The 25068-nt window shown below is 45.9% G+C and overlaps 1 protein-coding gene across 1 annotated transcript in view; it reads right to left on the reverse strand.

Annotated features, from left to right (window-relative positions):
• The window catches only part of LOC144151370 (uncharacterized), a 56806-nt gene that overhangs the window by 11256 nt on the left and 20482 nt on the right, over positions 1-25068 (reverse strand). The window contains exons 7-11 of the mRNA XM_077682403.1: positions 23499-23658; positions 21448-21554; positions 21269-21388; positions 21080-21198; positions 18022-18287 (exon numbers count right to left, since the gene is read on the reverse strand). Of these exons, the coding sequence (XP_077538529.1) occupies positions 18022-18287; positions 21080-21198; positions 21269-21388; positions 21448-21554; positions 23499-23658 (772 nt within the window). The remainder of the gene's footprint in view (positions 1-18021; positions 18288-21079; positions 21199-21268; positions 21389-21447; positions 21555-23498; positions 23659-25068) is intronic.

Raw genomic sequence — 25068 nt, forward strand, 5'->3', positions numbered from 1 at the left:
GAGAGTACGAAAGCTGTGTTATAGACAAGCCTTTTACCGGCTGTACATTCGCAGGTATCAGCTGGGTAGACACACCAGTGAAGTACTTAAACATCCCCCTCGAAAACTATCGTGACAGTGACCCGTTCTGGTGAAAGCAAGCCATCGAAATCCGTGATAAAGTGTATAAGGGGGGAGGTAAGCTGTTGTCCGTGTTCACGCGAGCGATTGTGTTATCTATTCTTCGTGTCAAAACTTTGGTACGTGATGCAGGTTCTCCATTGCTCGCGTGCCAATTTGCAAAGATTGCACAGGGTGTTTGCTGTTTTTATTTGGTGTTCCACTTGGGAGCGCATAAGTCGAACCAACCTGTTTAGACGAGTGCGCTGTGGGGGCCTTTCTCTTGCGAACCTTTTTCTACGTCAGGTTGTGAACCGCTTTCTTTTTCTACGTGATGTGCCGAACCCTATATTGCGCACCGTGTGTCAAGTGTGCCTAGGTAGAGTTTTGCCCGAATTTGTTGTCACTTCCTGTGTCCATGACGGTGGCATTCATGGCTATCTACGTGAGGTGGTACTTCCGGCAAGATTTTTATTCTCACGGTGTTGTTTCAAATATCTGGCTACCGTGCACAGAAAAAAAGCTGTATAGAGACTTTCTTGACACGCCTTTGCCGACTCCTTTGTACAGATCCCTATACAGTGCAGGGCCAGGAGAAGATGTATGTCAGTGTGTAAAAAAAAATGACTGTCCCGCCTTATGTAAAGTCTTTTTTTTTAAATTACACGCGTGAGTATTACCTGTTAAAACTTGGATGATTCAAAAAGGTTTATTTTTTACATGAGGCCCAGCTGACTGCTTGGTTTGTAAAAAGCCAGAAACAGTAGAGCACGCATTCATAGACTGTTGGGACGGGGTTTTCCTGTTGGACGTTTTGCAGAGAACACTAAAAAAGGGTCTCCCGTCGGATAGCCATGGAATCAGGTCCTTGGCCGTTGAAAACTACGGCGGCGTCCCGTATGATCTTTTGATGTTCCTGGACCTGTATAGCATGTGGAAATCTCGAATAATGATGTTGATGTGAGGCCGAGCTGAGAGTTGTTTTACCAGAGTGTATGGGAGATCTTAGAAGTGTATAAAGCCCAACTTTCTCCACCTGACTGGTTAAATGTGTTGGCAAGTGTGGCATGGCATCGGCCTTTTTAACAATCGCACACTTGCAAGTGACGTGCTGGCGTCTTTTCGCGCTTTGTAATCCTTTTTTTTTATTGGTGTTCGTATTGTGTATACCGAAGACAGGCAATAAAGAGAAAAGAAGAAAAGAAGTTGTTGTAGCGCGGTGGTAACGCACTCGGCTCGTACTTCGGAGACCAAAGTTTGATGCCCGATCGCTCTGAAATGTGATTTTTGTTTACTCTTTTCAGCGGCGGCCGTTTTCAGTGCAGGATAATAATAACAATTTTCCAACAACAACGCCGGTTGTTCGCGCAATGGGGCACTTCAGGCTTTCGCCCTTAAAAATCGCCGGTTAGACTGAGAGCTACAGAGTATTCGTGGGGAAGTTGGCTTTGCCGAAAAGCGTATTTTGTGTGCTTTCGTCTATGGACGCCGTACACGATTGAAATATTTGTGCTGGAGAGGAGTACCAGGGAGTACTGGTATCCAGTTTCACTCAAACACTAAAACGATTCTTTTGGAAATTCTTCGAGGTAATTTCATGTCTTCGAGGTAATTTCAGACTTTGTTCTAAACTATACCTACTGAGGCGAATCTAGATTAAACTCCAAACATCATCATCATCAATCTAGATTTGAGGAAAAATAACGACCTTACCGGTGTACTCAGTATGTGTTATACTCATTGTTATATGTACTGACACACCCGGGCATGGCCGGGAACTACGGCTTGTTTATCATAAAGTGCTGTGAGTGCACAGCAGTATCTGAGAATCTTGTGCTCGTACCTTTTCTTGTTACTGCCTGTTTGTTTATTTTAAGGAATAATGAGAATCCCCACGGGCTACCTGCTGTGCCGTGGAGCACCCAAAGAGCAGCGGCGATGAAGATAAAAAATTCATGAGCCATTCCACTCTGGGAAGGTGGATGACCAGCGAAGCTTTGCGCGCAATGCGTAGCCTTCCCAATTTTCTTTCATTCATATAAATAGTATTTATTTATTTATTTATACTCATTTCCAATTTGGTTTTATTTTCATTTATTTTATACTATGCTTTATTTATTTACCTTCATCTTTTACTTGTCTTTTTTCTGATTTTCATTTATGTTCATATTATTTATTTATGTATTGATATTCATTTGTTTTACTTTTATTGATTTTCTTTGTTTTATGCTTGTATTTTCATTTATTTTGATATACTTTCATTTATTTATTTTTTGATTGACTTAATTTTCATTTGTTTTACTTTTCATTTTATTCTTTATTACTTACTAATTTACTTTTGTTAGTTTATTTATGTTTTTATTGTTTAAGCTTCGCCTTTAAGAGTGGAACGCGAAAGCGTTAGCGCGCTCCCTTTGTCCATGTTTTTGTTAAGAACGCGTCGCAATCAATGGGCGCGCTACATTTCTTTGTATTTCATTTCTTAAGCGCGCCCGCGTGCTCTCATTTTCGTTGAAGTTTTACGGCTCCCAGCATAACGGCGCACGCGCAAGACGAACCCGCTGGCTCGGGCGTCCAGAAGGAGAGACACCGCGATAATCATTTTCCGATGGCACGCGCCATACGACGCATGCGCCGGAGTATTTTGCTGGGCACACGAAAGAACCGTGGTTGGTAGAGGTATACAGCTTCGCTATAATAGAGAGTTTTAGCTGACCGTTTCTGACGGTCCGCTCCGCTCCGATAGCAAGCGGGAGCGCCATTGCGCATGCGTGGCACGCTAGCGCGCTACCGGCGATACCGGAGCGGGTCCCCGCTCCGCTAACCGGGGTCTCTTAGCGGACCGTCGCGGCAGCTTACGCTACCGGGCGGAATTTTAACATGGCTGCCCCCGCAATGCGAGCGCGCTCCGGCGAACTTCGTTTCTTCAGTTGAAACACGACCGACGAAGCCGCGAAAGCGCTTCCGAATAGGCAATGGTGCCACACACCTCAAAGATCTTCAGAACGGAAGCGAGAAACGTCGACCGAAGCGCGGGGCTGCTTCTATGCAGCGCCGAGAAAGACAGCCTTGGCTTGGCTATTCCAAAGTTTATCGGCTTGTTTATTGTTATTTAGAAAAATTATACCATGTCAGCGACTACATTATACAAAAAAATGTTCAATGAGGCCAAGAAACACGGTATTTTGCTTTGTTTGGGTGACCAAATATAAATTCTTATGTTTCCTATAGGTTGAGGTTTTTATTTACAGGCGCACGCGAAACGACCAGTCACGCGAATCATTCCCCGTCGAGGGAGATACTGTTATCGCTTAGCTAAAAGCCTTTCGGCTGCTGACGCTCCGGTTGTGCTGAGCGGGCCCCGGGAGCATAGCGGAGCGTCAAAAACAGTCAGCTAAAGCTCTCTAATATAAAGTTGGCCGCGGCTTGCCAGGGATAGCATTAGGGGCCACGGGCGGCTGTCTAACCGGGGATAAGGCAGCTAAGAGATAGTTATATGTTGTCGCTTTTTGTGTCTGTTGCCTTGCGTTCATCATGCTGTCTGCGGCCCTAGATCATGAATGACGCGGCCGCCACAGATGCTGCGGCGACAAGCGCATATCTAGAACGCTAGTTCCGGGCGACGGGATATCTTTCTTGGTCGTTTTCATCGAGCAGCGGTGGTTTGCTAGCTGTTCAGGCCGCATTTATTCCACGCTTAGGGGCAACAAAATTTTAGTTTGGAGTCCTCCTGTGCCGTATTTTTCTTGTCTTGCGTGCTTGAGCGCCCAAAACATTTTCTGTCCACAGTGAACTCATCGTTGTGAAACACAGCTGGTTTTTAAATACGGAAACGATTTTGTTCTCTATCTTTTTGTTATTCCCTGGCCAAGTAGCAGGGAAGCTGTCAGCGCGAAGTTATAGTTGAAAACTTTGGGGGCAAATAAATATTAACCTATTTTCTGCTGATCTGTCACGTTCATTAACAACGTTTTTTTTATCTCGTGTGTCACTTTTTGTATTCCGTATGTCGGGAAATATTGCGTGCGACCACAATATCGTCGGACGGAATTTATCGTGTGAGATGAAACTGATTCAGTATTCGCAGGAGCAGGGTGACTATTAAGGACGGGTTTTGGGACTGAAGAATATATATAGAGAGGGAGAAACAACCTTTATTGAGCCCATTTCAGGTGACGCCCGCAGGCGTGAGACGGGGTGGAACCCTATTCCACCCATGCGAGTGCAATAACTCCTGGCCCCTGAACGCAAGCTCCTGCTGCGTCGACAGGTCGGGGATGGACATTAGGATATCCCATCGCTCGGGTAGGGGGGGGGGGGAAGGAGGACTAGTGGTAGAAAGGTAGGGGATTCTACCATGTTCTACCATGTTCTACGTCTTTCAGATTTTCTCGGGCCAGTTTATGCTGTAGGTAGTAATCCCATCTAGGGGATATTTGGAATGCAAAACTTCTACTCTCCACACACTAACCCTTGATCTTTTGTTTTCACCGCATCGCCAGCATAGAAATACTTGACCGTAAGTCTGAAGCAAGCGCACTACAAAATTGAATTATGCGCCTCGCGTCCTACTGAGACACGGAAATCAATGTTTTATTTTAATGCGACGTCCATCCCGTGCTATGTATCACATACCGAGACCCTAATGACTTTAAATTTTCGCGTCATAAGTTTTCTTTGATTACGGGACGAGACTTTGCCATCGACCACGTCTCCCACAAACCTTATATCCAATTCTAAACGAAGCCTTCTTAGGAACGAACTGTTCTATGCCTGCCGATCAAAATTCACGCGCCAGTAGTCGATATTGCCGCGAAAGTATGTTTATGTTTTGTTTCGTGTCCGCGACCGGAGGAGCGGCGTTATCACTTTTTCGGAGCTAGCAAAAAGGCTTCTTATCGCCGCCGCCGCTTGCATGGAAGTTACTGAAATGACCGCGCTTTAGCTTTCCGTAACCGACAATTCACGGCGGTTCTAAAAACCATCGCTTTCGTGCTTGAGAGGCCCGGAAGCAGCGTGGAAAGGAAATTACAGGCAGAATTAACCTCTGATTTTTTTAGATGAGGCTTTGAAAAAATACTGCAGAATTCGTTTTATTAATTTCAAATTACTTGTACTCACTTGGAATTACATGTAAGTACTTGGAATTTATTGGGATATAATTTGAATTGGTTGAAATTATTTGGAATTACCTGACATTACTTGGAATTGTTTGACATTACTCGATATTACTCTCAATTTAATTGTCCTTTTTGGAATTACGTGGAGGAAGAGTAAACGTTTATTATGTGGCAAATTTGGAGAATGAAATTAATTACTGGAAATTGGCTTGAATTCTTTGAAATTACTCCGAAATATGCGGTCGGCCTTGCCCCGCAGCCACCACGTAGATTTCGAACGACTTGTTTCTGTTAACTAAGCTACCACTGCATGCCTCCTTCAGTTTTTACAGAGCCGATATGAAAACGTAGATGCTAGCAATAGCGCCGGCTTCATGGAATCCTTGCACGATGTACGCGAAAGAAGGAAACGCATGCGCTAGCGCTTGCGCACGAAGTTGGGCCTCACCCGTTGTGTTTCACCGCCTGCTTCTAACGGCAGCATTCGGGGGAAAAAGCAGATAAATAAACTTGATTTTTAAACCGGAGGATCTGGGTCAGTTTTTTTTTTTTCGGGAGAGTGGTAAGTGAAAGTGAAAAACGACAAGAACTACAGTTTCAAGTGCGTATGGCGTGGGGTTAGCCTACAGTGTGCGGTTCTTTGTTCATTTGTATACAATATTCTTTTCGCTCTAAATGAAATGCACTAACGTGGCTATCTGGGCGTGTTGGTTTAGGAGAAGACAGCGCGGTTTACACACGGACACAGGGAAGAGTACTTCACACACACGCCTAATCTTTTCCTCAGCGTAGTGCGCTTTGCTGCACGGACGGCAGCTGTCTCGAAGCGGCCCGCTGCTGCGCTGCGCTGGCAAAGGAACCGTGAAAACCTTTTGGCGCCCCATTTTATGTGCTTCGAATTCAATGCGCGAACTATCTGATGCAAGCGTTGGATCCTTTCATATGGCCTTTCTCACACAATCGCAGTTGATAATACAATGGCCGACGAACACAGCGCGACGATGATGGGGTGTTTATTTATTTATTTATTTATTTATTTATTAATGGAATTCTGCCAGCATTGGAACAAGGCCTTGGGCAGCCGTGGGCAGAAGAGACAAGAAATTTAGACAATGCGCAACAGGAAAACACAGGGTGCATTGGGCCCTGAAAAAGTTTGCAGCAAAAAAAAGAAAACCTCGGACATGCGCACGGCACATCAGGAAGCGCATTATATGATAATACACGAGTGAAAAAGTATAGAACAATACAAAAATAATGCATGAGAGTGCTGCCAACAGTACCAACCAAGCAAGCATACGCAATGCGCGGATAAACTGCACGAGTCTTATATGAAAGCGTAACGGCACTATGCGCGTCAGGACCGACGGCAACAAGAAGAAAAGCGTAACGACAAGACATGGTGTCTATGACTCATGCTCATATATTCCTCATACGTATATGAGCAAGAAAACGTAAGCTTAAATTTCCTTTAACATGCGCACAGAGGATGCAGTAGTAGGGCAGTAGTACCAAGCTGGCTCGTAGTCGGTTCCACTCGCGTATAGTCTGTGGAAAGAATGAATTTTGAAAGACGTTCGACAAGCAATCTCGGCTCGTTTTTTAGTGTGAAAGGCTCGGGAGGAAAGCCTGTTGATATGTGTTAAGTATGCGCTGGTATCAAGACCCAGGTCCATTTCCATCGTACCGCGCCACCGTTCACGACGGGGACAGTGCCACCCCAGCAGGGCCGTGCACTCCATAGGAAACGATAAGTGACAACTTAGTCGTGACAACGCGGTGATGGTTACAGCAGCGGGAACAAGATCTGGGGAAAATAAAGCACCTAATAAAATCACTTCGCAGTTGTTATCTGTACGCCTTTTTTTTCATATGTACAAAGGCGGAAGCGAGAGCAATCCCTGTACTGAAAGCCAACGCTAGCTTCAGGCTTAACTGAACCTTTCCCTCCTTACGGTTTGAAGAGGTGTTGAAGGATTTGTGAAAACTTACATGAAGCCAGATTATTTATTTACCTAACCTCCTTACCTCTGGTTTTTGTTTACATCATTTTTGGTTTGCATAAGTTTGCGTCCTATGTTCGTTACATAAAAGGCACGCTATTTTGCACCATGCTATTCCATTATAATTATGCCGGTTCACTTTCAAGCAAATGATACCCTAATTACTGTTATAAAGCTGCTGTTTAGATTACCCACAATTAGTAAACGCTGAAAAAAAAAATCCTGCCGCATGTGAATCGATGCGAAGAGCGGCTTATAGCTACTGTTTGAAATGCGTCAGTGACGCCTTTATTGTATAAATCTCTGCACATGTGTTGTCTTTAAACTAAGCCGTTTGCAAGGCACAGCTCACTTTAGTAAGTAAAGCTCCGATTGGCACGAAGCAACGCAGCAAGATGTCAGTACACGCGAAAGTCATCTGGTACATTGCGCTTATCATAACGTCACGTCATATTTACTTCGTTTTTCATTCTTTTATAACAAACGCTTCCAAGCATAGGTATTTGGCGTGGAGGGGGAGCAGGGGTTTGATTTCACATGGTCGGATTTTTAAAAACAGCCACAATACAGAAAAGTCGGTGAGATTATTACTTGAAGTATATTGGAGCCCCACCTAGAACATACCGATGAATATGTAATTTCAAATAAAATCAAATCTTTTATTTTTCCTTTACCAAGAGAGGGTACAAGATTTCAATTTGTTCGCTGTACAAATGGAAATAAAGGCGAAGCGAGAACTGTTGAAGGCACACTTTGGCGAAGAAACGGGTACGTTAGCTATTCTTTATTCTTTATTCAACGTATACCTGCAGCGCCCGAAGGCGTTATACAAGGGGGGGTTACATGTTCGAAAAAAATCAAGTTTTCATTCACAACAGACACTTGTACCTTTGAGAGCCCATTCCACTCATGTATCGTTTTGACAAAAATGAATTTGCAAAAATTCCAGCCCTGGGACGGTATTCCCTGAATTTAAAGGAAGGATCAATTCGATTTAAGAAATAATATGCGTCTGTAAATACGTATCCTTGTTGATTCTAGTTTTAATATTAAATTAAATATAGAACTTTTAATCGCAATTATCTTCTACGTGATGAAAGCAGCCCCCAATTCAATTCTTGTTTCATAGCGGTACAGCTTTCCCACCATTGATTTCGTCCCAGGACGAATCTTGCCGCCCTGTTCTGTATTTTTTCTATCTTATCACTGAGAGATACCTGCGCCGGATCCCAGACAGCGCAGGCGTATTAGCTGTTAAAGTCTGTGATCTATAGCCTATCGGTTTCATAAATGCAAGCTTCAGATTTATTTCAGAGATATTGTTAACAAAATCGAATGTCATTACAGGTACATGGCTGGTTAGACAAAAAACACGCACACATGCTCCTCCTAACGTCACAAGTAGAATACCGCCCCGCCTTCCTAAATGTTGAGGAGAGGGACAAGGGTGTAGGAATGTGTTCCTGTTCACTTAGAAAAAATGTTCGCCGGAAATGTGGAGGCTGCTTGCAGAAAGTTCCGATCAACGTAGCCCGAATTTCGCCAAGGTTAACAAAAATACAGAAAAAATAAAAGTTGAATGCAGTCTCCGACTTTGGGATCTCCTCCTGTATGCATCATTGTGTAATGTTTTTTGTGTTTATAATAAAACATCATTGAATTGAATTGAACTGAACTTAAATGCACATCATTGACCAGGTGGTGCAAATTAACATTGTAAGAAGGGTCGAGGGATTAGGAGGCCGTTTTACAAGAGCATTGCCAAAATTACAGTCCAATGGGGCTAGTTTTGTAGGCGCTTGGGGCGTCCCCCTCTGCTATCCCATTTGGATCCTCCACTGCGCCGTCTACATTATATATGTTAATGTCTTTCCTGATTTTTTTCAGCGCGTGCTAGTGGACGTAGCCCGCCCGTCTAAGCCGATTTGCCTTGATTTGGTGTACTGACCGCCGTGCTGAATACTTCAATCAACGATGAAAAAAGCGTGCGCGTGCGTCTGTGAACATTGCGCACAGCTCTTATTATTTCTACACCGTGTATTTTGAGGCTGCTGTAGTCATTATCTAATCATGTAATACCCACCGCTGTGGCTCAGTAGCTAAGGCGTTGTGCTGCTGAGCACCAGGTCGCGGGTTCGATTCCCGGCCGCAGCGGCAGCTTTTCTGATGGAGGCGAAAAGCAAAAACGCCAGTGTGTTCGAGATTTCGGCGCACGTTAAAGGTCCCCAGGTGGTCAAAATTAATCCGGAGCCCTCCACTACCGCGCCTCATCGCCTGCGTTGCGTCGGCGCGTTAAACCCTACAATCAATCAATCAATCAATCATGCAATATTTTATGGGAAACGTTTTTTCGCCTGCGATATTAGATTTGCCATTGAAACCCGATTATGATAAAAATTCGGCCACCTCCGCGATCGAGATGCGAAGACTGAGGAAACAGCGGAGCTGGTGGTCTACACTAGCTTTAACTTCGCTTTTCTTAGGTCTGCCCATTCACTTCAACTCAGCCAAAGTTCAAAGCCAACGCCCACTCTACAAACCCAAAGGAAGTGCTGAGCGCCAAGAAAGCGATGATAGCGAAATCGGATAGACGCCGGTTTCATGAAGCCAGGGACCCATGTTTCATTCCGACCGGGGGAAGCGGTTTTTTTCTTGAGGCGCGCAGTCCTCTGCTCCTTGCCTCCTCGCAATTTTCCCTCACACTTCTTGGCCTAGCACTTTCCTCCTCTCCACTTTGCTGCACCGAGTTTTGAGCGACGCCAGGCACGGATGGAACTCATTGCAAGCTTAAACAGCTCCGCTGTTTAAAAAGTGAAGGCGATGTCAGATCGCCCGCAGCTGCTCTTGCTTCAGCTTCTGGTCATCGTACACGCGCGAAATGCGGAGTGCCTGCCTCGACACGTTCCGAACCAATATATCGGGGAAGTACTGTTCATTATTGTTGTTCGCATTGTTGTATTCACTGCCTACGTCAGCAAGCTGCTTGGTGCCCGCCACAGCTTTCCGGGAATCAGGGTTCTGTGAAGCTGGTGTGCACCTGTTGTATTCACGTGCCATCACGTTCAGGTGTCACGCGGCGCACACTATGTTACAACTTTTGCCGTTCAATTCACATTTTAGAGCGCAGCTCTTATGCGTCCGCTTCCGGGGTTTGGCAGCGTAGGCGTCGGCGTTGGCGTTGGCGTCTGTGTAACCGAGAGAATGAAGAGGACACCGAAGAGAAACCGGTGGCGCGAGCCGCCGCGTGTGGAGAGAACGAAGAGGACACCGAAGCGAGGCAAGCGGCATCGCGAGCTACCGTGTGTCGACATAAGAAGACACTGCAGATAGGAAAGCTGTAGCGCGTGCCGTTGTGTGTTCTCCGCGAGCCGCCGTGTGTCGAAAGAAGAGAACACCGGAGAGAGGAAAGCTGTAGCGCGTGCTGTTGTGTGTTCGCCGATGACGCGATCACTAATGCGTAGTACGTCCACCGATATCAATGTGAAAACAAAGCTCTGCATCCCAGGAGGTGTCTGCGGCGCGGCTGTGGACCGCACCCACTCGCTGGCTCCCGCGATGTCCGGATTAGCGTGGCAGTCGCACCGCGAAGAAGGAGTAATATGTGAAGAATAAAAGTGGTCTGTAACCATACATATACGTCTGTCCGAAATTATTTGCCTCAACATATTTTGGAAAGTCGAACCAGCTAAACAGATGCGCTCAGATTTCCCATTAGGGAGTATCGTAATCGTCAGCCAATTTTTTTGTAAATTTTGTAAATTCTGTGAAGTGGGCACATAAGCCCCTCAAAGCTCTCGATTCCTGGCCAATACCCCAAGCGGGTATGTGCCATAGAGAAAGGATTAACAAGTTTTGTTCCACCGCTGGCAAACTGCGGAGATAGCGTGGTTGGTAACGCGCTTTTCTGCGGCGCTGGAGGCCCGGGTTGAAATCCCATGGGAAGATAAGTGTTTTTTATTTATTTTATCTTTACAGCGGCGGCCCTTTTCTGTACCGAACAACGACAATGGCACTTTTTCGCAGAATGGCACACTTAAAGTTTCCGCCGTAGTAGGCGTTGAGAAGAAGGATGGGCCTGCGCCGGAGTGGAATGATGAATGATTCCGGCCCAGGTTGAGAATGATAAGGGCCGGACCCTGTCGTGACCGACGCTGCTTAACGATGGCGTTTCTGGGGGGTAGGGGGGCTGGGAGAGGTTTCAAAAACTGATTCGTCCTGACTGTTAGGTGTGAGGGCTGTGCCACGTGGATGTTTGCCACTTCCCGTTCAGCTAAATTTAATTATAATCCCCTCGGACTGCGGCATGTTAGCTTTACTATCGACACTGGAAAATACCATTCAGAATAAAAAAAAAACTGCGATTGAAATGCATGACAGCAGCGTTGAAGCCAACAAAGGCTTGTGTAGGGGTAGTTGGTATGGCCTGTAATTGAAATTTAGCGTGCGCTGCATCCTTGGACGAATGACAGGAACAGTGCGACAGACAAATCATACGCACATCGCCTTTAGTTTCGAAGGCACATAACATGTCACGTAAATATTGTGCCTGCCTGCCAATTTTTTCAGTTTGTGCGAAACTCTGTGCACGTACGGGAGCGGTACGAGGGATTTTTTTGTGTAGTTTCGCTTTTCCTTTCGGTTGGTCATGAATTATTCTGAAGCACTTTTAGCCGCGGAAACCACCACCTGCTTCGTGTATCCGCTGGACTTAAGGCGCTCAGCATGAAAGCTCAAACTTCACGAAAAATGCCCCAGAAAAATTCATGACCAAAGTAAAAAGCGAAACTAGATAAAAAAGCCCTCGAAGTGCTCTCGTACGCGCACAGAGTTTCTTACATACTGAAAAAGTGGCAGGCAGGCACAATATTTACGCGGTATGTTCTGCGCCTTCGAAACTAAAGGCGATGTTCAAAAAAGTAAATTCGCTGAAGGAAACCACGCAAAACGTCCTATGGCCTTGCGGCGTAAAACATGTCAGCGAATTCGCCGAATGCGCAGTTGGCGTTGTTTATAAAATTCCATTCTCCTGTGGCGCATCTTAAATCGGCCAGATTGACCGGTGTTTGAATGGCCTTCGAGCGCAACAACGCTTGCAAACGACTGCAATCGCCAGTCCATCTAGCTGCCCACTGTGCTAGGTGTGGATGCGCGGCTGTAGCATGCAATGCAACTGTGCTGTCATGCTCTCGGGACCAGAGAGTGAGGGAGGTGGTAGAGGCTCTTAATTATAATGTTCTCGGAGGCACATGGCGACAATAGCGCGCACTGATAGGGAGATCGCAATGCTAAAGAAAAAATCCGATGTCTCGTGAGCACACGTGAGCACTGTTTCACCACGATTGTACCCCCACCACTACCTCGCATGCATACATGTAACGATCAACACTTTGATTCAACCAGTTGCAAGTTTGCGCACCAACATACGCTTTGTCTGTTCCACATGTGCCTGTCATTCGTCCAAGGACGCAGCGCACGCTAAATTTCGTTGATTTGATTGATTGATTGTAGGGTTTAACGCGCCGACGCAACGCAGGCGATGAGGCGCGCCGTAGTGGAGGGCTCCGGATTAATTTTGACCACCTGGGGATCTTTAACGTGCGCCGAAATCTCGTACACACGGGCGTTTTCGCTTTTCACCTCCATCAGAAAAGCGGCCGCCGTGGCCGGGAATCGAACCCGCGACCTCGTGCTCAGCAGCGCAACGCCTTAGCCACTGAGCCACCGCGGCGGGTACACGCTAAATTTTAATTCGATACCGTCGTTGACCTTCAATTAAAGCTTTTTTTGCGTTTGTTTGACCGGTTTCTGAAATATAGTAAATTTAGTAGCTTGAAGAAGACGTCTATTGAGTTTATAAACCTAGCCTTAGCCATTATATCTCAAATGGTGAACCAATCCGCTCGCGGTTCTAACATCCCCGACCTCATTCTGACGACCGCCTCTGAAACAGTTGGTACCGTAATACACATAGATAGATTTTGCGATCATAACCTTCATCAAGTAACCCTTAACACTCGGCTTGCGTTCAGTGGCACTGAAACGAAAAAAAATCACGGTTACAGTAAAGGTGACTATAGCAAAATTGATTGGTGCTTGGTGACTATAGCAGTTGGTGACTATAGGTGTCAACAGTTCCGCGTCCGCAGCAGGTGCGCCTCTCCTTCCCTCCTCTCTCTCAACAGCAGCTGGCGCGCGCATGCGTCGTAGTCAGCCCGTTCGCTCCGTCGCGGTCTCGGCGTAACAGGTCCGTGATAGCAGCGCGGTGGGACGTGGAAGGGCACGCGCTGCTTGCGCATGCGCGCTCTCCCCCCCGTACTGCTCTCCCTCTACTGCGCGCGCTGCAAATCGGCTAGCGGTCGCTCGTGCTTCAGTCACTGCGTTGCTCCTTCCTTCCTTGGTTGACGCTCGCTCCACCCTAACGCGATTTTACTCTCCTCTCTCTACCCCAAACCAACACCAACGCAACTACGACCCAACTACCCACCCTAACGCGACTTTACGCGGCGTTAACGACCCCCAATGCTCTGCATTTACTCGTGTTCCCCTCGCGGGAAGGCGCGGGTATTTTTTTATTTTTCCCAGCAGATGGAAGGTTCATGCCCTAATGGAAATCCTGACGGCATTGCACATCCTTAAAATTTCAGCTTCTCCTTCTATGCATAGCGCATTGCAAATCAATGTGATTCCCATAGCAAGTGGAAAATCGAACCAGTTTGTAAGCATGAAATGTCAAGCCATGTCATAATAACAGGGTTTACAAACTGCTATCTTCCCTTCTTTAATGCATATATTATTCGACCAGGAGCATAGCCTGAGGGGGAACTTTCAGACTGAAAAAATGAAAGAAAAATGACTTTGATAATTTATAAAACGAAATGAAAAAAAAAAGGAAATACCTTGTAAATGACGCGTACTTACAGGGTTTTATTCATAGTCACTGGGAACTTCCACACTCAAGTCTGTAACAGGGCTGGACGAAGCAACTCGGGTGCCCATTCATTGAGCTTACTTGGAACACACAAAAAAATGTTTTTTTCTGCATCCTGTCCGCACTACGCTGTTACTAAACATGTGAATAATTGTCATTCATATGCTGAGATCAAAGTTGGAGGGGGGGGGGGTGGACCATGTAACAGTCCGGCGCTTTCTGTCTTTGCATGGGGCGTTTGCTTTAGGAAATGATCAATTATACATTGTCACTAAAGTATGTTTGGACAAGATGATCATGGTTCAAGCACAGCTATAATGGCTCTTCGTTAAACAGCCAGCGCCTGCTTTTCAATTCTCGCGCGCTAGCAGAAAGCATGCCGATGGCGTTTAGGATTGCGATATTTCCGTCTACCGACGAAAATTGAGTAGCTTCAGTTTGCACGCAAAGTAGATAAAAGCACCTAGAAGCTCCGCAATAAAAGACGAAATTTTGTAGGTATATTTACAAAGGCAAATAACTGTGACTCGAAGGCCACACCGTCGCGTTCCTTGTTGTCGTTTCCTTCTTGTCAAAATGGCTCTCTGTTTCTATTTTCTTTTTTTTTTGCGCCCAGTGTCGCGTCGCTTCGAGCTGTCGTTTTGCTTCTCGTCAGGAGCGGCGCTATTTTTTTCGGCTGTCTACGATAACAGGACTGCCGAACCAAGAAAAACACGCATTTCTAACGCCAAAACCCCGTCATTCCCAAAGACGGCCGCCAGTTTACAGAATCCGGCCCTTTGTATGACTAGACCTTGAGTATGCACAAACCGCCAGCGGCTTGATAACTGCTAATTCGATTATGTCTGGTGTGCATGGGCGCAACACTTGACACGTGGGAACCAGGACGATCCGCAGACAACGATACGTCGCACGCTGCCGAACAAGCTTTCACGCATGTGTCTGAAAAAAAGGGAAAGGGGGAGAAAGAGCACTGCACGAAACGCGAAGTTACCGTAACTGCTACATAAATAATAGCCAGAGCAGGCAATACTAGCTACAGGGCATCCATAATCGAAAATAAATCTCATCCATGCGAAAGGCTTACCTCCAACAAGCTCCCACGGCAAGTCTGGTCCTTCCTCGACGAACCTTCGGTCTTTTTACAACGAAGCTGTATACTTCTCGTTGGTGGGAAAATGTCATGGTGTAAACCCAAAACGCACTGCAGAAAAGCCAACTTTCACTGGCAGCGGTGATGATAGCTGGTGAATTGAAGAAAAAAAAAACGGTTCTCGTGTTCGGATTCGAACCTGGGTCCCTCGCGATATGTAGCCGACGCCAATGCGATTGTGCCATTCCGACACGGTCGAAGCAGTTCGGATTTGGAGAGGGGTACATGGACGTACCAAGTAATTAAACATAAATATGCACCCCTCAGTCAAACGACGACGATGGTTTAAAATTCGTTTCAATAAGCATCAAACCGCATATTATTGATGATAAGGTCCTGTGAACAATGGAAACACCCTCGCACGCGCTCCCGGTAAAGGTTAGGTTGCAGCTGCTTTCGAAAGGGCCATTCGATCTCATTCGTAACTCTCGTGTGAAGTGCAATCCGCAAAATGGTTTATAACCACGCCGGCGCAATGGGAGCACATTCCTTACCCCGCGTGTGTTTCCCGGTTGCATAAGAATGTAGCGAAAATGGTCGCAGAACCAATGACGGTCTACCACAGCGACCATAAAGCGATTATCACTACCATTACTCTAAAGTAACAATAAAACACCCCCCATCAGCATGTGCGGTGTTTGATACTGCTTCGCTGGACATTCACGTTCGCAGGGCGGGGTGGCGGCCAATTTTTTTTTCCTTTAGCGGAGGTGGTTAGGATATTTAGCCATGACTTCCCTATAATATTGTCACCTGTCACGATTGTTTACTGCTCTAAAAGAAAATTGCGATCGCAGCACCAAGATGTAAAACATGCGCGCCTTCGCTGCACGTGGGTCATGAAACAACAGGCATCAGGGAATAGTTTTCCGTCTGTACGGTCAAAGCTAAAGGCAAAATGCAGACAACGGAGAGATATCGTCCCTCTCGCACGTACCCCCATGATACGAGTTGTTGCTTAGCGCCGCCCTTGTAACTTTCCTCAACTGCGGCATTTTTATTTCACGTGAACTGCGTAGATGGCGCTACCTAGCACATTTATCGCAGGGACGTCTGTCACTTGTAATATTTTTTGCCATTCCTGAACTTTGTAATATTTTTTGCCATTCCTGAACTTTTTTGTTGATAACTGCTGTACGTTTAATAAACTAATATGAGCCAGCTACCTTAAGATAGACACACACAAAAAAACATTGAAACCGTGCTAAAAATATTTCGCGACGAACTTTCACCTCTCATAAGCAGAGAAAATAGGCTTTCAAAGGATATGTGGAAAAAAATTTATAAAGCAAATGAGCGAGGTACAGTAGATGTACAAACGTTTGTCACCAAAAATGTCGTCCTTTCACAACCAAAGTTAAATGAAAAAAAAAAAAAAAAAAGAGCTCCGAGGTCCGGAATCGACATCCCTTCCCGGCAAAATGAAACCATTGGAAGTGCCCGAGGCGAAACCGCTCGGCCATCGGCACACAGAAGCGCTGAAGGAAGAGCGCCTTTATGTAGCTGCTAGGCGATAACAGTGACTGTGTTTCAGAAATTGTCAATTTGGAACGCTTTATCGTCCGCGTGATGACTTGTCGTTTGCACGCAAGGGAAGCCAAATGCCTGCTCTAGCTATATCAGTTAACACAACTTGCACTTCAGCCACTGTGTTGTCACTAGGCGCGTTTTTGTGGCTGAAAGTGGCCCCAAATTTTAGCTGCTTCCATAGGCTCCCATTGTTTAAACTTCATTCGCTGTGGGAACAACTAATGCTGCGTGCGCAAACGTGCTGTGGCCTTTAAAATGTTCGCAGTAATTCCTGGGAGCGTTCCCCGTTCTCACAAATGCAATTTATGCCCTGTATTTTTAGATAAATTCAAAAAACAGCCTCTTCCCATTGAAAACGCGCGTGCTTCGCGTCGTGGCCACCAGGGGCGTCCTTGCTTCGTGTCCCAGATTTCTGGATATGCTGCACAGGCGGCTCAGTTTCTTGCGAGCAGAGGAGACAAGCCGTACGCCCGCCGTACCAACAGTCCATTTGAGCGCGTCGCTCACTCTATGGACGTACGGGATGACGGCTGTCTTTTGTCGCTCCGGTGGCACTTCTCCGGAGCCTTCGAAGTACGTTAGCGTAGCCGCTTGGTTGCCAAGGCACACAGGAGGTCCGTCGGATACGCGGCACGCCTCAAACGGCAGACGCCTCAAAGGGCATTTCTTAGCACGCTCGTGGCAACTCCCCTCTTGACAAGCTTTGAGTGCGCCGAGCTGTATGGTAATAGGCCCTTTTGAAACCTAGGCGTATACTCCCAACAGGTGTGATCATCTTCAAAAAACAGGGAAAGATGCAACCATCTCAACTGTCCGTCCGCGGGCAGTTCCCTGGTCAAGGTGAAAGCAGTTAGGTGCGATTGGAACACGTCAAAAATCGCTCCAGCCCGTTCACTGATTGTCCGCTTTTCGATTTCAAGAATAACCAGGAAATGGCGCGAAGGGCCGGTTTGCCTCTCCCCTCAACACTTAGCCTAGCCTAGGAAGGACATCACAAAAACTACGAAAACTTAGCAAATCCCAGCAAAAGCTACCGAAACCGGAAGAAGCTAGGTTGACCTCCAGCTCCGCTGCTTCTTCAGCCTTGCACTACAACTGCAAGCTGCACCATTTTTTTTTGTGGAAACAACCACATTTCAGCCAGAAACGATGCACGCGTTTAACAAATCAGCCCCTTCCAACACGTACCCGGACTATTACGGTGCCGTCGTTGACGGATTCACACACGAAGCGCACCGGCACGTTCGCACTGGCGCCCGCGTTCGGCTCCTGACGCCCTCCAGACGCCGAGTCGCGTGTGGTGTCGTTGCGCGGCTCTCTCTGGGCGGCCGCAGCGCTCCTTAGCATTTGGCCGGCATCAAATTCCTCATCGTCATCAATTACAATGACCTCCTCGTCGTCGTCCTCCTCCTCTGATGACGACTGCGAGGCATCCGCGTAACTGCTGTCCGAGCCTGCGTAAAAATAACGGATACTGGCAGCAGTTGTAATAGAAATTACGGCTCACAAAGAATAAAGTACCTGATTCCTTGAATTCCGAATTAAAACAAGATACAGTCGAATCTCGTTGTAACGAAGCAGTATCTGGACAGCAAATCAGTTCGTTATATCCAATATTCGTTGTAACAGTAGAAGTAAAAATCGGCTATAACAAATCGAAAATCTGGCTTGTGCAAAAATAGTTCATGCCAAAAAGCATATTTAGGCTTCCAATCCACTATGAACAAGGTAACCCCCACCTTACTCCTTGCTGCATTTCGAACTCAATGAACCAGAACATGAGTACGTGATAATCGACCAGATTTAGGGGAAATCCCCAAGGTGGAGTAAGTTTCTGTGAAGGAAAGTTTGACATCCACCTAAATGCAGCCACACGGCTACAAAGGAAAGCTATACAGCTTTCTCAGAAACTTCGCAGTTGAAGAAAAATTCGTCCTGGTCCAGGATTTAAAAATTCGTCCCGGTCCAGGATGTCAAACTTTCCTTCACTGAGTACGTGAGAGTACAGCAGAACAAAGTTCACTCGACGAAACAGGCCTGCGTCCTTATTTATTTGATCCAGGATGTGATCTCCGTCTGGTGGCTACTCAGAGCATTGAGTAGGATGAAGTTTTCCACAGTGTCCACGCACAAAAGGACCTTTATACTTCTGCAGTTTGGGACGACGGGAGTTTTTTTTATGTAGCTTCTCAGACTCTTTATCAAATATTTCTTATTTCTTCGTTATATACGATATCGCGTGCGGCTCTCACGGTTGCAGTTTCGTTATAAAAGAATAAGTGTCATTGAAATGAAGCGTGACCAACCAAAGCTCGTATTTAGTTCGCTAAAACCGATAATTCGCTATATGAGTGTTCGTTATAACGAGGTTCAACTGTATAATGAATACGACTGATCAGTGCCCATCTCTTATTTCTGTCAAAAAAGTCTCGACTTCGTTCGCGTTTGCTGTGCAATGTGTACGACTTGTAAAATTCGCTTAGCCTACATTGAGCACACCATTGTACTGCATCTCCGTTTTCGTGATATCCAGGAGCTGTAAATACCACGTGTTTTTTTGTGTCTGTCCTTACTGCAATTACACTTGTTTTTGTTTCCATACATGAACAATGCACGGGGACAGGGACTCAGCAGCAAGGTGTGTTTTGGAACCTTTTGTTAGGAAACTGGGAATGTTAGTAAAAAAAAAAAAACTGCGGTTGATTCTTCAGTCATGGGAATAAGTAAAACACGAAAGTGAAATGTGCAGCGGAATCTGCCGGTGAGCATGATTTGCGGGTCGGCGGCTGTCTAGTGGGTGTGATTGTCGAGCGACGTCCTGCTGGCGGGTCGCTTCGGCAAAGGTGTACTGGCGTCACTTCCGTGACGAATATGAGGTTAGTGAAATCTTGAGGTATCAGGGCATAAAACACTTTCATGTTAAAATATCAAACCCGAAAACGAACAACCTTAAGTACAGTCTAGTCCACTTATAACAATATCCAGGTGCCAAGAAAATACCACCGTTATAACCGATAATTGTTATAAGCTGGTTGCGAAATAAAAACATGGAACCGAGCTCAAAACAGTTTATTCGCATTGCCAGCAAGGTCGTACTACTACTAATTGGCGAGAAAAAAAAAGCCACAGTCGGTCACCTTTGTTTGCCGCGTGTGAAGCTACCGCAAATCTTTTCCAAGAGAATCTATAGGTGCTTCACCTAGCTGAGGTAAATTCCTTGCCGGAAACAACGTCACCGAGGGACTGTGTCACGCATTGGGCCTCGTACGAAGACACTACCTGAGTAGGCTGCGCAACCGCGGGATTAGGTTGTCACTGTTGCACTTTTGGTGCACAATATAACCGGATCCAATCGTTATATCCGATATCCTGGCACTGGATAATTGTAATAAGCGGTTTATTTTACCATAGAAAGAATACAAAAGTTGATAGTGCCGTAGCTGTTCATCGTTATAGCCGCTATATTATTCTAAACGCTATCGTTATAAGTGGACTCGACTGTATAATGTACTCTTTAGTACCAAAGGTTGCTTCCCCGCAAGAAGACGCTGTGTGCAGGGGTGCACCCTTTACAGGCCGCCTGCTTCGTTGTACTGGCGTTACTTCCTAGACTGATATGACGTCAGCGAAATCTTCGTGTATCCGGGAATAAAACTCCTTCGTGTTAAAAAATGAAAGCAGTTCCACTCGACCCGAAAGCTTTCAAGGGCGGAGCAGTGATTTGACAAAGAGGCCGTGGCGCCGTCTCCCGACTAGTTTCAATATAAGCCTGGCGCTGACACAGAAAATACTCAAAAGAGGGCGCCGCAGCACCTGAAAACGACTATAAAGAGACACAGGATTGAGTTATCATTAATTTGGGGGTAATTAAAATAACGCGTCAATTCAGGATGTTTTCCTCAATTTATATTACTGTGTACTTATTTGTGGTCTAGCAAAGGCAGCCCCTGCGGCCACGCTGCAGCGCAAAGATCACCCGAACACTTTGCATACGAGTACCGTGTATATGAGTACCGTGCATATGAGTACCGCAATGGAATTGACATCGGCTTCGTAACGCGAGGGACCCAAGTTCGATCCCAACCAGGGAAGGCAGTGATCTTTTCTTAGCCTCTATTTGAGTGCGTGATGCCGCGGGACTACGGTGGCTAGATACCGTTACCCCAAACGAGCTACAACAAGCCGGGCCCCTAGAGTGCCCCACACTTAAAAAAAAAGGTGTATTTCGCTTGAAGACGCCACTCACCTTCGCCGATGACCTGAGCGCACTCACCGCACACCCAGTTCGAGCTCGGATCCAGGAGGCCGCAGGCGGCGTGCATGCCGCGGGCTGCGCAACTGCTGCACACCACAACCTCCCACGGGCTGCGGAGTCACCGTAACGACACAAACACCGTGAGTACCTGCAACAAATACGGAGCCTCCGTTCACCAACCTGTCGTCACTCCCAGCGTGGTCTCTGCCCATGGGACAACGGCAAGTCGGTGCGTCGCAGTGCTGGTACTCGAACAGCAGCTCTTCGAAGGCCCGCGGCTCGCGCTCCCAGGAGGCGTCCCTGCGACCATACTCCGTCGCTGAAAGGCAGCTCCGAGAAGTAGCGATAGTGGCACTCACTGTACAGGTATGTAGATGCCGTGGTCTGCCATCTCCATCATGAACTCTTCTTGGTTGTTGCAGTAGGGGCAGCGGAAACAGCGAATGCCCGCACTGTTTGCCTGTTGCTGCATGGGGGAAAAAAGAGTTTGCGCCATCTACATTATACGTACAGGTGCAGTGTTTTATTTTAAGAGTAGTGCCTCTGTGCTCGCTATAATCTAGCGGCCACACGGATTGGTCACTCGAGCGCATTCTGGTAGAGGTTAACCACATGATTGTCTTGGAGTGATGGAAGCAAAAAGCGAAAACACCTGTGTGTCGAGATTTCGGCACACGTTAAAGATAATCCAGAGCCCTCCACACGTTAATCCGGAGTCCTCCACTACGGCGTGCCTCATAGCCTAGGTATAGCTTTGGCGCGTTAAACCACGTAATCAATCGATTGTCTTGGAGTGCGAGGTCATAAACAAAGTGACCGGAGCACCGTAAGACAACTTCAAAAAAAAAAAAAAAAAATCCCGGGCCATCTCTACTGACGTAAAACCTGGGAAGGGGCGAAGCACGCAGTGTATAAGTGCATCCAAAAATATTAAATCTCTCTGTTGCCACACGGCGCGCGCTGATTGGGCGCCGGAGAAGCGCCGGTGGGAGGAGCAAGCGCTTGCTTGCTGAGGCCGTGGCGCCCTCTCTTGCGTGGAACCGGGTTTGCGCAATTAAATGAGACATACTGGCCGTAAGTTGTGTTCGTGTCACACGCCGCAGCCTGCTAAGAAGTATGCTTTACAGGAGAAAATCTGGTGTTTGAAACCAATTTCGAGACAAAGTTGACAAGTTCCTGTTATTAAAACAATTAAATCCTGATTATTTCGGTATTTTAAATTAGTTTAAACATATTCGTTTATTTCGAACCAGTTTTATTCATTATACAATTGCTTTTTTATCATCGTTTGATAACTTTATTTACCATGACACGACAGGAGACGCCGACAGCCAGAGCCCCTAAGGTGCCTCGCCCCTAAAAAATTTAGAGACCTTTCACTGCTCTAAAGATAGAAAACCAACAAAGCTTATTGGTGCACACGGGAACTGCCCAATATATGCAACTTCACTGTGCACTGCGTAATTATGAAAACAAGATAAAACTCGGCGTAATGACAGAATGGTCTTAGCGGTCAATTATCATATAAGTTGCTTCGGGATAGTTTCGATAAAACAACAATCAGAGCCATTTTCTCTAACCGCACCACTTATGCAGTCGGCCATCTATTGAAAGCAGACAGTAATTCTGCAACGTTAACAGCTTCACTGTAAACTACCTAATCAGGGACAAACAAATGAAACTTGGCAAAACAATAGAGTCCTCTTAGTGGCGAATTTTCCCAAGGCACCTACACTACATTAAGAGCCCCAAAGCATTTTACGCTAGCTCTGGAGCGAGAGTGCGCGATTCTTTGTCGACACAACCAAATAAACACGAAAGTTTGGTCAGAGCCTAGCGTAAGACGGCTCCGTTGTAAAAAAAAATGGCTGCGGCTTAGCTCGGCTAACCTTGGATATGCAAAGCAAAAGCTTGGCTTAGTCTGGTGGAGTCTTGGCTTCGCTTGGTTAACCTTTGATGTAGCTGTATTGCCGACCACAGCTCAAATCCGTTCGGTCCCGTGCAACGCTCACAGGAGGCCCAGCCTCGCTTTCATTCAAAGCGATCGCGGCGTTCCTAATTCACGGCGAACGCGGCGGCTCTAGACGAGTCACGTAGCCTGAGACGACCCAGCGGCGCATGCGTGGGAGGCTACGGGGTTGGTCGGCTGCAGATCAGCTGAGCGGCCGCTCCCGTCGCGGCCGCCGCCGCTACTTGAGCAGAACAACTGAAAACGGGGCCTTGTGCGCAGCGCAGACAGCGGGCCCGGCCAATCACACGATACGCTTCAAGGGGTGTGTCGCAAGGAATGTGTCTGCCGTCAAAAGATTAACTGCGCATCCGCGGCGAAATCGCTGGACGAAAGTAGTAAAGCTTTGCTTTAAAAACGATGCGCAGGATAAGCGCGTGTATTCCCCGTGCCAAAGCAAACCTGAATGCAGTGCCGGTGCATCAACCGCCGACAGCAGGGCGTAACAAGCACTCTCTGGGACGGTGGCCGCTCCAATGGCTCGAGGCACATGGGGCACGCGTCCCCCTCGACGTCCAAAGGTACGATGTGCTGCAGAGGTCGGTGGTTGGGACAGTACGTCCTGCAGAGTGGGTTTAACATTGAGTAAACCACTTTTGAAAGCACCGTACCTTTCCACCTAAATGGTCGCGTTGTGACACGAAGTGATGTCTCTGTTAGCATAGCATATCTGTCACCTGGCACTCCCTTCTGAGCAACCTTTTTCACTTACACTTTTCTTTTTTTCTTAAATGTCATTCTTCACTCTGTAGGAGTCTATATAAAACGGGAATACCTTCTAGTTGAGCCTGATTTCGTAAATGAATGCTTGCCCAGAAACAGTGACGTTTAGCTGACGACAACAGAGCAGTTAATGATTAGGTAACAGCATAGCTATTGCGCTTTGGCAAGAGCACAATGCTAAAAGTAAGACCCTTTAGACGACTTCATGGACCTCAGTGAAATGCTGCGCTACGCATGCAAAGTATGCTTAATCTGTTTGTTGCAGTGCTCTTGCGTAGCAAAAGAAGACGAAGAAGAAGAAGAAGGAAAAAGAAAAAGAACAAGAAAAAGAGAAAGAAAGAAAACAAGGAAAAGGAAAAGAGAAAAAAACGAAAAATGAAAAGAAGAAGAAGAAGAAAAAGAAGACAAAGAAAAAGAAAAGAACAAGAAAAAGAGAAAGAAAGAGAACAAGGAAAAGGAAAAGAGAAAAAAACGAAAAATGAAAAGAAGAAGAAGAAGAAAAAGAAGACAAAGAAAAAGAAAAGAACAAGAAAAAGAGAAAGAAAGAGAACAAGGAAAAGGAAAAGAGAAAAAAACGAAAAATGAAAAGAAGAAGAAGAAGAAAAAGAAGACAAAGAAAAAGAAAAGAACAAGAAAAAGAGAAAGAAAGAGAACAAGGAAAAGGAAAAGAGAAAAAAACGAAAAATGAAAAGAAGAAGAAGAAGAAGAAGAAGAAGAAGAAGAAGAAGAAGAAGAAGAAGAAGAAGGAAACGAACAAGTAAAAGAAAAGAAAAAGAACAAGGAAAAGGAAAACAAAAAGAGAAAAAAAAACGAATAATGAAAAGAAAAGGAAACAGGAGAAGAAGAAAAAGAAGAAGAATAAGAAGAAGAAGAAAGAAAAGGAAAAGAACGAGTAAAAGAAAAATAAAGGAAGAGAACAAGGAAAATAAAAGGAAAAGAAAAAGAGAAAGAAAACGAAAAACGAAAAGAAAAGAGAACAAGAAGATGAAGAAGAAGAAAAAGAAGAAGAAAGAAAAAGAAAAGAACAAGTAAAAGAGAAAGAAAAAGAGAAAGAAAAAGAACAAGGAAAAGAAAAAGAGAAAGAAAACTAAAAATGAAAAGAAAAGGAAAGAGAAGAAGAAGAAGAAGTAGAAGAAGAAAGAAAAAGGAAAAGAACAAGTAAAAGAAAAAGGAAAAGAAAAACGAAAAGAAAAGGAAAGAAGAAGAAGAAGAAGAAGAAGAAGAAGAAGAAGAAGAAGAAGAAGAAGAA

This window comes from Haemaphysalis longicornis, unplaced genomic scaffold (genome assembly GCF_048455015.1).
Source record: "Haemaphysalis longicornis isolate Haplotype H1 unplaced genomic scaffold, Haemaphysalis longicornis Haplotype H1 scaffold_9, whole genome shotgun sequence".
Lineage (NCBI taxonomy): Eukaryota > Metazoa > Arthropoda > Arachnida > Ixodida > Ixodidae > Haemaphysalis > Haemaphysalis longicornis.